The 14,734-nt window shown below is 39.0% G+C and overlaps 1 protein-coding gene across 1 annotated transcript in view; it reads right to left on the reverse strand.

Annotated features, from left to right (window-relative positions):
- The window catches only part of SPAG17 (sperm associated antigen 17), a 324,904-nt gene that overhangs the window by 52,061 nt on the left and 258,109 nt on the right, over window positions 1–14,734 (reverse strand). The window contains 2 exon segments of the mRNA XM_006861302.1: window positions 375–516; window positions 8,151–8,368. Coding sequence (XP_006861364.1) covers window positions 375–516; window positions 8,151–8,368 — 360 coding nt within the window.

Here is a 14,734-nt window from a genome sequence, read left to right on the forward strand (position 1 = left end):
AGTATTTGGCTTTATCTTCTCGAGCTGATCTTTGAAATTTCCTGTTCAGCTCTTGCACCTCTTCAATTTTTCCATTTGCTTTGGCACAATTATTAGCTTTTAATTGCCATCCATCTGGACCATAGATCCTCAGGGGTGAAATGTGAAAAATGCTATTACTATCCATCAGCCAATTAGAGCTATTATCACTCCTGTATCTACTAAGATAAATATCATGATAAAAAGTCCCCCAAAGCCCTGCTTTGGAGCGCATAAGATGCCATTTGATGGACTGATTTCAAAAAACATTCTAACTCTTTTATGTATTTTCAACCATAGTGAGGATTCTTAAAGAGTTATAAAGTATTACCATACATATGAAAAATTAAACTTACTTGTTTCTTGGTCATCTGGAAGGATCTGATCTTCATAAACTTGATAAAAGGTTGTGATTCTGGTGCCATCTGCATGATCCACTATCCGGGTTCCATCTTTCTTTTCCACAATGACCACTTTGTCTTCTCGAGTTGTCATAACCTGAGTGTATGATAGCAGAGCATCATCATTTGACCAGGTGGTTAATTCTAAGCATACTTATTTTTATGACCCATTTAAGACAAATATGGTACCACCAAAATCCTAATGATTTATTTACAAGTGAAAGTTTTGCCTCATAGACCTGATCTAATCCTTGCAAGAAGTCTGTGAAGCAAGAAATGATATCCCGTTTCATAGGTGAGGACATTTCAGCTTAGAGATGTTAAGAAACTTGCTCAAGGTCACTCAGCAAGTAAAGTGCCAGGGTAGTATTTGGATTAAGAGCTGACTGACTTCAAAGTTGCTGCTCCTTCTACTTCAACATATTTGTGAGTAAAAAGATAACATCAGGCAGAGCTGGGCTGATCCAGCTATATCTTGGGGAATGACCATAGGTCCCATTTCCTTGGAAACTATGGAAGTAAGATAAATGTGGCATCTTGCTTGTTATAAAGCTGATCTATAGGACTGACCTGGATGGGGAGAACTGTGGGTTGATATGCAAGTCTTGAACCTAATGTCATCAGAATAGTATATCATGGATTGCATTATGTCCTCTCAAATAGAAATAATATCACAATTTTAATACAATAGATTGGGGAGAGCCTTAAACTACATTAAAGACTTTGGACTTTATCCTAAAGGGGATAAAAGCACTACTGAAGTGTTTTAAGTGTATGGACTAGATAGAGCAGAAATCACAGAAAAATTTCAGATAGTGCTAGCAAGTACTCCAATCTAAAAGAATGATCGGACAGACCCTTAAACACTGTAGCTGATTCATTGACTAGATGAAGCTCTAAGTCCCCAGATGTGTGTAAATGTGATGGACACGAAGTCATGTAACTCAGATGCCACTACAAGAACTTGTAGGGAGTGTAGTCATCCTACACCACTGATGTAGCTTCAGCTGCAAAGAGCCCTTTTAGGGTTCACATCCTCCCTGAAGGTATTCAGTGACTGAGTGGGCTGACTTCAGCCAGACTTGAACCACTGGAACAGGTAATATTCACTTGCGGGTCCTTTATTGGGTCGCTGAGGCTTTGTTGGGTTTCTTTCTTTGCCTCTTCTTGCTCCCCGTCCTTGCTTCCACAGAGGGTTAGCTTTATTTAGTATATACCCTTCAGCCCAATGTCTACCTCAGTGCTTGCTTCTGGACAGACCAACCTGCAACCATATGATACATACCTGAATGTACTGAACAATTCCTAAACCTGTACTGACCTAAAGACATAATATCTCACTGAAGAGTCTAGATGAATGTGAGAGCTAGTAACTTTCATATAAAATGTAAGAAAATAACAATTTTATCCTCTTGGGGGGGATTGGGAGCAGGTGCTAATGAGTAGGCCCTAATGAACCTATCTCTGTATAAAACAAACTAAAATCCACAACCACTGAGTCAATTCCAACTCTTAGAGACCCTACGTTGGGTTTATATTATGTTGGGTTTATATCTTTGCTTCAAAGGGGCATTTTAACAGTACTTCTTCCAAGACAGATTTGCTTGTTCTTCTGGAAGTTCATGAACATTCAACATTCAACATTCTTCACTAGCATCAATTGTTCTACAGTCTTCCTTACTCACTGTCCAACTTTCACATGCATATGAGACAACTGAAAATATGATAGCTTGAGTAAGGCACACCTTAGTCCTCAAAGTGACTTCTTTGCTCATTAACACTTGAAAGGGGTCTTGTGCAGCAGATTTGCCTAATACAATACCTTTTTGATTTCTTGTCTGCTGATTCCATAATCATTGATCCAAGTAAAACGAAGTCCTTGACAACTTCAATCCTTTCTCCATTTATCATGATATTTATTGGTCCAATTGTGAGGATTTCTGTTTTCTTCACATTGAGTTGTAATCCATACTGAAGGCTGTAATCTTTGATCTTCATCAATTAGTTTCTCAAGTCCTCTTCACTTTCAGCAAGGTTGTCTTATTTGCATATCATAGGTTGTTAATGAGTCTTTCTCCAATCCTGGTGTTGCATTGTTCTTCATATATTTCAGCTTCTCAGACTATTTGCTCAGCATACAGATTGAATAAGCATGGTGAAAAGATACATCCTAACACACACCTTTCCTGATTTTAAACCACACAGTATCTCTTTGTTCTGTTCCAACTGTCTATGTACAGGTTTTTATGAGCACAGTTAAGTGTTCTGGAATTACCATCTTTGAAATACTACCCATATTTTGTTCTGATCCACACAGTTCAATGCCTTTGCATAATCAAGAAAATTCAAGTAAGGAAGTTGGTGGTAGTGGGTTATGTGTTGGGCTGTTATTTGCAAGGTCTGTAGTTCTAATCTACCAGCCACTCCAAAGGAGAAAAATTATGCTACCCATTCCTGTAATGATGTATAGCCTCAGAAACCCTATACAGGGTCTCTATGAGTCAGAACAGATGGCACAATACCACCAAAATTCTTTCTGGTATTCTCTGCTTTCAGCCAAAATCCATCTGACATCAGCAATGATACCCCTCAGGCCACGTTCTCTTCTGAATCCAGAAAGCCAAAATCCATCTGACATCAGCAATGATACCCCTCAGGCCACGTTCTCTTCTGAATCCAACTTGAATTTCTGGCAGTTTTCTGTTGATGTATTGCTGCAATTGTTTCAAACTTATGTTTAACAAAAGTTTACTTACCTGCGGTATTATTGATACTGTTTGATAGTTTCAGTATTCTGTTTGTTCACTTTTCTTTGTAATGCGCACAAACATAGATCTCTTCTAACTGGCTTGCTAATTTTCTTCGCTGCCAGCTTCATCAGTCTATTGAGACAGTTTAGTTGGTATTCTGCCAATTCGTAGAGCCTAGTGCAAAACAAGTAGTGTAGCTTGGACTTCTTGAAATACCATTGGTTCTTGACCATCTTTTGAAATGGTTGAACTTCAACCAATTTGTTTTGGTACAGTAAATCTGTGTATTCCTTCTATCTTCTTTTGATATTTGCTGCATTGTTGAATATTTTGCTCACAAAATCTTTCAGTATAACAAGATGAGGATGGATTTTTTCTTCAGTTCTTTCAGTTTGAGAAATACTGAGCAAGTTCTTCCCTTTTGGTTTTACAACTAGGTCTTTACACATTTCCTTATAATACTTGACTTTGTCTTCTCATGCTGTACTTTGAAATGTTCTGTTCAGCTCTTTTACATCATCATTTGTTCCACTCACTTTAATTTCTCTACATTCAAGAAAAAAGTTTTAGTCTTGTCTGATATTTACTTTGGTCTTTTCTTTCTTTCCTGTCTTTTTAATGACATTGTGCTTTCTTCATGTATGATATGTTCTTGATGTCATCCCACAACTCTTCTGGTCTTTGGTCATTAATGTTTAATTCATCAAATCTGTTCTTGGGATGGTCTCTAAATTCAGGTGGGATACACTTAAGGTCAGCACCCTCGTAGTGTAGTGGATTACGAGCTGCACTGCTAGCCACAAGGTAAGCAGTCCAAATCTACCAGTTCCTCCATGGGAGGAAGGTTAGGCTTCCTACTTTTGTAAATAGTTACTCTATACTGGGTCATTGTGAGTTGGAACTGACTCACTGGCACACAACCACCACCATCATACTTAATGTCATACTTTGGCTCTGGTGGACTTTGTTTTAATTTTTTTCAGCTTTAGTTTGAACTTACATATGAGTAATTTATGGTCTATTCTACAGTCAGCAACTGATCTTGTTTAGGCTTATGATATCGAGCTTCTTCATCATCTCTCTCCACTGATGTAGTCAATTTGATTTCTATGTATTTAATCTGGCAAGGTTCATGAGTATAGTCACCATTTATGTTGCTGAGATGGGCATTTTCAATTAATAAGTTATTAGTCTTGCAAATTCTATCATTTGATGTCCAGCATAATTTCTATCAGCAAGGCCGTATTTCCCAACTATCGATCCCTTTTTGCTTCCAACTTTACTCAATAATTTCAATACCAGTAATTATCAAGCATCTTGATTGTATGTTTGATCAATTTCAGACTGAAGAAGTTGGTTGTTGTTGTTAAGTGCTTTTGAGTCAGTTCCGACCCATAGCGACCCTGTATAGGGTTTCCGAGGAGTTGCAGGTGAGCTTGAACTGCCAGCCTGGTGTTTCAAACCAACATTGCAGTCCAGTACATTAACCCACATGCCACACCAGGACTCTAAAAAAGTTGGTAGAATTTTTCAATTTCATTGCCACTGGTTTTAGTAGTTGGTAAATTTAAATAATAGTCATCTTAGCTAGTTTTCCTTGTAGGAGTACAGATATCTTCCTATCACAGACAACACTGTATTTCAAATGATGTTCTTTTGATAATAAATGGGATGCCATGCCTCTTGAATTTATTAGTACCAGCATAGTAAGACATTTAATTGTGTGATTCAAAATGGCCAATAGCAACTCATTTCAGCTCACTAACGCCTAGGATGTCAATATTTATGCATTCCATTTCATTTTTGACAATTTCCAACATTCCTAGATTTATACTTCATGCTTTCCACATTCTGATTATTAATGGATGTTTGCAGCTGTTTTTCTAGTTTTGAGTCATGCAAATGAAGGTCCTGAAATCTTTGCGTCAAAAAGGTCGACTCTGAGAAGGCAGCTTTTCCCTAGTCATATTTTGAGTGCCTTTCAACCTGAGGAGCTAAACTTCTGGCACCATACCAGATAATGTTGTGCTGTTATTTATTCATAAGGTTTTCAGGGACTAATCTCTCAGAAATGGGTGGCCCTTTACTTCTTCCACTTGTTATTATTGCTGTTAAGTGATGAAGAGTCAGTTTTGATTCACAGTGACCCTGTATAGAGTTTCTGAAGAGTCGCTGGTGGAATTGAAATGCTAGCCTTACTGCTAGCAGTTCTGTGCTTATCCTACAGTGTCACACCAGGACCCCTTTTGATTTTTCCTGCATTGTTTAATATTTTATTCATAAAATCCTTCAATATTGTAAGTATAGGCTTGACTTTTTCTTCAATTCTTTACATTTGAGAAATACTGAGCATGTCTTCCTTTTCTGTTTTCCAATTTTAGGTCTTTGTACAATTCATTATAATACTTTACTTTGTTTTCTTGAGCTGCCCTCTGAAATGGCCAGCTCATTTATTTCATTGCATGATCTACTATGCCAGTAGTGGTCCTGAAGTACAATACTGCCAATGATAGAATAATATCCATATACTTAAAAAGACCACTTAATACGACTATTATTTAAATGTACCAATCAATAACTAATGTCAAAGATGAAGAAATTAAATATTTTTACCAAATTCTGCAGTGTGAAATTAATCAAACATGAAATCAATATGGAAGTTTGAAACAAAGAAGGATCAGCAGTTGGAAAATATGGCCTTGTTTGTAGAAATGATGCTGGAGACTGCATGACAGAATTTGTTTGTTTGGTTTTGGACAAACTTATTATTTAGTATTCTGTAGATGTTTAACACACATTTAAATGCTCTTAATGGAGGGGGGGGGGAAGAAGAGAAACTCTTGCAGAATCCCAAGGAAATGTCAGAAAGGCAACATATGGCCAGCATTACCCTTTTGTTTCGGGTTTACTAGGTAAATAGCACTTTCCTTACTTAAACACCTATCTCAGGTTCTGTACACTGAGAACACTGAGACTTCAGTTTGAAGACACTCTGAAATCTATGAGTAGCAAACCTAACACCACCCTTCTAATAGCTAGCTTGTTTATATAGACAGAATGATTCATCTCTTCATTTTAGATGGCTAGATGTTTGTGGGAGACCTTAGTATTGCTGCCTCTTTTACTGTGAAAAATCAAATAGGAAGTGTCCTTCAGGACACTTAAAGAGATCTACAACAGTAGTACACAAGTGAAGTCTTACACATTTAACATTTGCTTATTGAAAGTAATGTCATACAATCAGAAAAAAATTAAGCAGTTTTTTTTTTTCCCCGTACAACAAATATAAAAATTATGGAGTAGTACATAATAGGAATTTTTTTTTTTTAAATAACACAATTTTTCCTTTTAAGTATCCTTGGGTAGTTACACCAGAATAGGTTCCACTTTTGTTTGCTTCTTTGAACGGGGATTTTGGGCTAAAGTTCTGTTTGTTTTTAGTATCTGCTTCTGCCTTACCCTCGATTAGATCGGCTTCCTCTGCAGCTTGAACTGCTGTAGGAATCACATGGAGGAGGGTACACCCTTTCCATAGAAGGGGGAAGCCCTCTTTCTTGTCTGCCAACCTGATTACGACCACTTAAGTAGAGATCACTTCAGCAGCTTGAGTAACTGTCTCGACTTCCACTATATCTGTCATGTGAGCTGCTGTAATCATCATAGCGACTGCTTCCTACATAAGATGGTGGACCCTCGTGTAGGTGGAGCACTATATGAGTTACCATAGCTCTCAGAGGAATCTCTGTAGGAGCCTCCACTTGGATGGTCTCAATAGTCACGATCACTACCATAGCTGCCTTTATCACTATAGCCTCTGGATGCATAGTCATCACGTGAACTGGAATGACCATTATCACAATATGTATAATCTCTTGGTTGGTACATAACCTCTTGTATTATGAGAACTTGGGTAAGTGTGATAGAATTTTGCAAGACTGATTTGCAGATTTACAAGATTCATTGCAAATACCTCATTTTAAAAATGTAAGTGGTGACTTACACAGGGATTTTGGTGGATGAAAAGTCAGAAATTTAATCGACTATATCTGTGGAATGAGATGCTGGAAAATCTCAATATTATCAATCAGAACAAGGCTGTCTTTGGAATAGACCATTAATTGCTCATATGAAAGTTTAAGCTGAAGCTGAAGAAAATTAAAATAAGGCCATGACAGTCAAAAGATAACCTAGAGTACATTCCACCTGAAGTTAGATACCATTTCAAGAACAGATTCAATTCATTGAATGCGAATGACTGAAGACCAGGTGAGTTGTGGACTGATATCAAAGACATTATACATGAAGAAACCAAAAGGTCATTAAAAAGACAAGAAAGAAAGAGAAGGCGAAAATGAATATCAGTAAAGACTCTGAAACTTGTTCTTGAACATATACCATAAGTTTCTTGAAGTCAATGATCCCGAACAGTAGGAATAAGGCACAGTCTTCTAGAAGATATGATGAATACACAATATAACCAATGTAAGGAAATACATGATATCATTAATTACATAGGCTGTTGTTAAGTGCCGTCAAGTTGGTTCCGGCCCATAGAGAACCTTATAAGGTTTCAAAAGAGCAGTTGGTGAGTTGGAACCACCAACCTTGTGGTTCAACTTGACCTTATCTTCACGACCCCAACTATATATGAGGACACCTAATAAAAAATTCATGACCTGCCTCTCACTTCAAAAATTATGATAAACTCTTGTTGTGAAGTGTCATCGAGTCAATTCTGACCCATAGTGACCCTGTGTAGGGTTTCCAAGGAGAGCTTGAATCACCGACCTTGCAGATAAACTATGTTGGTTAAATAGTCACATGATGGTTTAGGATTTGGGAAGTTGAATCTATCCATCTATACATTCATTTATTATTTAACAAATAATTATTGAAATTATATTGTTTGTCAGGCACTTTCTATGTGTTGTGTCAGGACTTGAATGTTTTTAAAAGTTTTGTAATAATAAGTTTGCCATACCGTTCCATTGACAGGATCTGTGGCCTTAAAGGATAAAAGTGGGGTCAAGTCGGTTATTCTTTCTAATCCTTTGGTGCCAATGCGATTTCCTTCAGGTGTGGTTGTGAACCAGGTGCCTATGTGAACCTCCACTGGAGTTACTGTTTGAACCATCTCTGGGGGAGCTTCGTGGATTTCATTCTTATGTGCCACTGATGGTTGATTTTTGTGACCTTTACCTGTGGAAGTTCAAGTAAAATAAAATACAACCATATGACTATCAATTATACCTATATTCATTAAGTTTTGATATAGTGCAAACTACCTCATGTGCCATGGCATAGGTAATCGTAAGTAGCATTTCATCAATTACATTATTTCTCAACAAGGAAAACAATCAGGTTATATGACTATATTAAAATTGGCTGGATTCCTGCTTTACACCCCACCACACAAAGCACACATACATATACACAACTATGGTACAACAATGCCTATTTTGATGAATTTCTGTATAGTTTTGAGTCTTTGAAGACAATTTTGGGTTCTGTACCCTGTTTTTTTTGGGGAGTGGTGGTACTGGTGTAGTACTGTAGGATAAGCATTGGACTGCTAACTGCAAAGTCGATGGTTCAAACCACCTGTTGCTTCTCATAAACCCTGTAAGTCAGACTGACTTGCCTGCACTTCATAACAACAACCCTGGCTTTTAAAGCTTAATGTTGTTCTATTCGACAAATATTCATGCTTCCTTTTTTGACTTACTAGATTCTGGAATTCTACTAGTTTTTTTAACTCTTCATTTTCCTGATCTTGTCATTTTGTTAGTCATAGATTAAAAACACCTCTCTTCAGTCCTACATTTGGACAAACTTATCAGTCAGGCATATCTTCAAACTGTCACTGCAGCTGCTGCTGTTATGTACCGTGGAATTGGTTCCGACTCATAGCGACCCTGTACAGGGTTTCCGAGGCTGTAAATCTTTCCAGGAGCAGAAAGCCTCATCTTTCTCCTGCAGAACAGCTGGTAGTTTCAAACTGCTGACCTTGATTTGCAGCCCGATTCGTAACTACTACGCTACCAGAGTTCCTTAAACTGTCACTAGAGAGGAGGAAATTATACAATTTAATTGCCCTCTAACCTCTCCCAAACCATAGGGAAGAGGAAAATGGAACTGAAGATACCTTCTCAGAATGATCTGTGACCAATATCTCAATCCCTGCATCCGGGCAGATTTATTATATTTGTATGAATAATGATGAGCCATCTGTAGATGAGGAGTGCTGGTATTGTCATGTCTCAATAATGAAGTAAACTCAGACCCAAAACAAAATTGCAAGCAAACATAATAAAAGCTTGTTAGTGCCAGGATGATTTTCAATTCAGGGAATGAATATCAGCTAAAGATGCACACTCAACCAATGTGAGTGGGGGAACCAAAGAAGATAAGCTTGTTCATTGCCCTAAGACAACATTTACACCCATTTGTACTTCCAGGACATTGATGGAGAGCAAAAATGGTGCTACTTTTAGAAAAAGAAGAGAGCACAGTCTCTGAAGTTGGTACACAGGATTCAAGAATGATTTCTTTTTCTACTTTCTTTTCATTCCTTTTCTCCCTCTGCCTTGCCCTCTTCCCTTTTATTTATTCCTTTCTCCCCGCACCCCCTCCAAGAGATGTAAGCAATGAAAAGGGTATTTCATTGTAGAGAATGGCACAATATATATATAATGGGGGTGTGGAATAACATGGCATGTGCAGACAACTACTGGCAAGCCAGTGTAACTAGAGGACAAACGTGAAGCAGAATTTGGTTGACACAGGAGACTGAAAAGGAAGGCACAGATCAAACAAGCAGGGCTCTATGGCATTAACCTAGACTTCATCCTATAGGTCAGGGGTGGGGAAATTTTCTTTCTACCACAATTTATAACATCATTCGCAGGCTACACAAAATTATCAACTTAAAAATTAGCCTGCTGTATTTGGCCAAACTTTTAATTAATTCATCCCTAATGTGGAGTCCTGGTGTGGCGCTGTGGGTTAATGCGCCAGACTGCAAAGTCATTTGAACTGTAAGATTGGCAGTTCAAGCTCACCAGCTGCTCCTTGGAAACCCTATACAGGGTTGCTATGGGTTGGAAATGACTTTGTGGCACTTAACAACAACAACAATGTGATGGCTGGAACTGCAGTTGCCTTGACAAGGCCAGACCAAATGATTTTGAGGGCCTTATACAGCCGGGATGCCGGATGTTCCCCATCCCTTCTATAGGTGAAGAGAATTTTAAGAGGGTTAGTGATGTGGTCAGATTAGGTAGATGTTCTTGACAGCAATGTGGAGAATTGATGGTAATGAAAGTAGGAAGAACAATTAGGAGGTTTATGAAATAATAGAGATCAAAGAGGGCAGTAGAGATGAACAAATACAGTTTGGGTACAGTGCACATGGAAGGACACATTTAGATATGAAAGGATAAGGATGGATATGGGAACTGAAGGAATAGGAGGAAGAAAGAGTAACCTACAGATATAAATTTGGAAATTTAATCAGCTACTGTTTTCCATTATTCCATCATAGCCAATAAGGCAATGATAACCGGTCAAGGATAAGACTCATAGCAAGAGGCAAGAAACAGGTAGTTTTAGCAACTAGGTGCTCAGGATTTCACTAAAAAGAACTACGGTAACTGGATAACATATTTAAATTAAATGTTTTAAATAGCATTTATGAGTTGGAAACTATGAGTAAGATCAACTCAAACTAAGGACTAAGTAAAAGTGAGGAACCCCCAAAGACATAAAAATAGCACTGGAATTGGTTTTAGGCCTGTAAGTCTTTGTGAGTGATTTTGAATATTGATTTTCCTAGCCTTGTGGGGCTTAGGGAGAGATGAAAGGCTGAGCCTGCCCAAGCTGGAAGGGAGTTTAAAATAGAGCACTTCAAAAATTTGACACATCATAGGGCTGTACCTTTAGACTAAGAGTGATTATTAACAGAAAATAACCAGTTCCTTCTCCCATCAGGACTACCAGAAAACATGGTGCTTTGAAAACGCACAACCATAAGCAAATTCTTATATAATTTGCAGGTAAAACTCTCACTGCTTTGGGTGGTCAGGTACTGCAAGAAGTCTCTTAAATTAACAATTTTAAGTAGCCTGAGACTGTTGGTTCTCTAATCACCTGCTAAAGTAATTTCTGAAACCACTTTTCTTTTTGAAGAAATCTACCTTTACATCAGATTCAAGGAATTTGGTGTTAAAGTACTGAGAATAAAATGATTATTTCAAAGTAAAAAATCATTGAAGATCCAATAAACAAGGAACTTCAAGTGCAAGCAGAAAATGGAATTGTTGTTGTTAGGTGCCATTGAGTTGGTACCAACTCATAGTGACCTTATGCACAGTAGAATGAAACACCGCTAGATCCTGGGCCAACCTTACTACTGTTACCATGCTTGAGTCCATCGATGCTGCCACTTGGCCAATCCATCTCGTTGGGGGTCTTCCTCTTTTTCTCTGACCCTCCACCTTACCAAACATGATGTTCTTCTCCAGCGACTGGTCCCTCCTGACACTATATCCCAAGTATGAGAGACAAAGTTTGACCATCTTGGCCTCCAAGGAGCACTCTGGCTGCACTTCTTCCAAAATGGATCTGTTGGTTCTTTTGGCAGCCCATGGCACTTTCAATATTCTCCTCCAACACTGTAACTTAAAAGCATCAATTCTTCTACATTCTTCCTTATACACTGTCCAGCTTTCACATGCATATGAGGTTATTGAAAATACCATGGCTTAGGTCAGGTGCACCTTAGTCCTCAAGCTCACATCTTTTGCTCTTCAGCACCTTAAAAAGGTCTTGTGCAGCAGATTTGCCTAATGCAATACGTTGTTTGATTTCTTGACTGCTGCTTCCATGAGTGTTGATAACTGATCCAAGAAGAATGAAGTCCTTGACAACTTCAATCTTTTCTCCGTTGATAAGAATGTTATTTGTCTAGTGGTAAGGATTTTTGTTTTCTTTACACTGAGATGTAATCCATACCAAAGGCTGTGCTCTTTGAACTTCATCAGTAAATGTTTTAAGTCCTCTTCACCTTCAGCAAGCAAGGTTGTATCACCTGCATATCACAGGTTGTTAATGAGTCTTCCTCCAATCCTGATGACACATTTTTCTTCATAGAACCCAGCTTCTCGGATTATTTGGTCAGCATACAGGTTGAATAAGTGTAGTGAAAGAATACAACCTTGTTGTACACCTTTCTTAATTTTAAACCATTCAGTGTTCCTATGTTCTATTCAAACAACTGCCTCTTGGTCCAGGTACAGATTCCTCATCAGAACAATTAAGTGTTCAGGAAAACTCATACTTCTCAATTTTTTTTTTTTTTTTCTTTCTGAGAGCTCATTTAATAAGGAGAACATTCTTGAGGGATAGGGCTGGCACTATTTCCCAGAGAGGCCCAGTGGTGGGTCTGACACAGAGAGTCACAGGTTCTGCAGGGGCTGGGGGCTGGGTTGTGTCCTCTTGGCCTCGGCTGCCTCCTGCTTTTGGTACAGATAGATGGTGCCTTAGATGAAGCCGGCTTTGGCAGAGGTACCAGACATTACCTCGTGTTCAGAGGTGGCCAGATCTCACTAGTCCACAGGCCAGGCCCCCAGGCATTTCGACGCCCCAGCCTGCTCCAGCCTGTCCAGGGTGGCCTCCAGTGCTTCCTTAAATCAAAGGTTGGATGGGTTAGTCCTGGTGGTCAGATATACCAGCCAACCTGGCTTGGCGACATGCAAGAAGCTCAGGTACCACATTGCAGGGCAGTTGGCCATGGCTGAAGGCACCCACCATTAGCACAGCATCGAAGGTCCCCTCAGGGCTGGACAGAGGCTCCTGGCCCAGGGTGAAGAGGCTGAGGTGCTGGTAGAGGCCATGGGCTGGAGCCTGTTCCAGCATTCCGGAGCTCCCATCTACTCCATGCAGCTGAAGGAAGCCTAGAGCTTGTAGCTGGCCATAGTCTGGGGTCCAGTCATCATAGAAGTGGAGTTTGCGGGCCAGATCAGTGATACCATGTGAGGCCCCAACCCTCGCTCGCACCTCAGGCAGGCTTCTGCGCTCCTCCTGTGTCATCTTCCACCTGTCTGACCCGCATGGGACCTCCAGAGCTCGGGGCAGTGTCTGCTCACAGAACCTGGCCCTGCCCCCTTGCCGCCCTTGCTGATTGGCTCTCTGAGGCAAGAAAGGATCAGCTTTCATTTCAAAGTGGAATTGTTGTTGTTGTTAAGTACCCTTGGAGTCAGTTCCAACTCATAGTGACCCTGCACAGGGTTTCCGAGACTGTAAATCTTTACGGGAGCAGAAAGCCTCATCTTTCTCCTGCGGAACAGCTGGTAGTTTCCAACTGTTGACCTTGAGTTAGCAGCCCAATTCATAACCACTACACTACCAGATTAGACCCATGATATTGGCGTTAAAAGATACAGAATATAAAATATAGGTGCTTAACATGGTTCCAAGGAGCTCTGGTAGTGTAGTGATTACAGATCGGGCTGCTTAATCTCAAGGTCAGCAGTTCAAACTACCAGCTGTTTTGGTGGGAGAAAGATGAGGCTTTCTGCTCCTGTAAAGATTTACAGCCTCGGAAACCCTATGCAGTGTCACTATGAGTAGGAACCGACTCCACCGCACATAATCACCACCACCACTACCACCCATATGGTTCCAGAAATAAAAAAGGGACCAGATAATATGACTAAGGATCAGACTATTTGGAAAATAGAAACAAAGAGAAGTATTAGACATAAAAAAAAATATATAAGAATTGAATTTTAAAAACTTAGCGCACAGGTTTAACAGGACTTAAAACATAAATGAAAAGAGAATCAAAAGGCAGAACTAAATAAATTATTTAGAATGAAGCTCAGGGAGTCAAAGAAACAGAAGTAATGAAAGAAAGGTTAAAAGAACTCTACCATCTATTTTACTGGGATTCTAGAAGAGGGAAGAAATACATGAATCAGAAATAATATTTGAAGAGAATGATTGAGAACTTTCCAGAATCAATGAAGAGAATGAATCTACAGATTAAAGAAGCCAAATGTATTCCCACTTAGACAAATAATAATAAAAAAAGTCCACATCTGCTTAAATCATATTGACATTATAATAAATGAAAGAAAAAAAATAGCATTTTAAAGGGAGTTTAACAATTTTCAAAGAATCAACAACGAGAGAGACAGCTTTTCAGTCACAACATTGGAAGTCAGAGAATATGGAAATTTACTGTCAATATACTGAGGGGAAATCTAAATGGATGTCAGAAGAGACACTGAAACTTGCTTTCCAGCGTGGAGATGCTAAAGCAAATGGAAGAAGTGAGGAGGTACAAGAGCTGAACAGAAAATTTCAAAGGTCAGCTCAAAAAGACAAACTCAAATATTACAACAAAAAAAAAATGTGCAAAGATCTGGAGTCAGAAAACCAAAAGGTAAGAACATGCTCAGCATTTCTCAAGCTGGGGGAGCTGAAGAAAAAATTCAAGCCTCCATTCATTACTAAAGGATTCTCAGGGCAAATAATTGAATGATGCAGAATGCATCAAAAGAA

The sequence above is a fragment of the Chrysochloris asiatica genome, unplaced genomic scaffold (genome assembly GCF_000296735.1).
Source record: "Chrysochloris asiatica unplaced genomic scaffold, ChrAsi1.0 scaffold00042, whole genome shotgun sequence".
Taxonomy (NCBI): Eukaryota; Metazoa; Chordata; class Mammalia; order Afrosoricida; family Chrysochloridae; genus Chrysochloris; species Chrysochloris asiatica.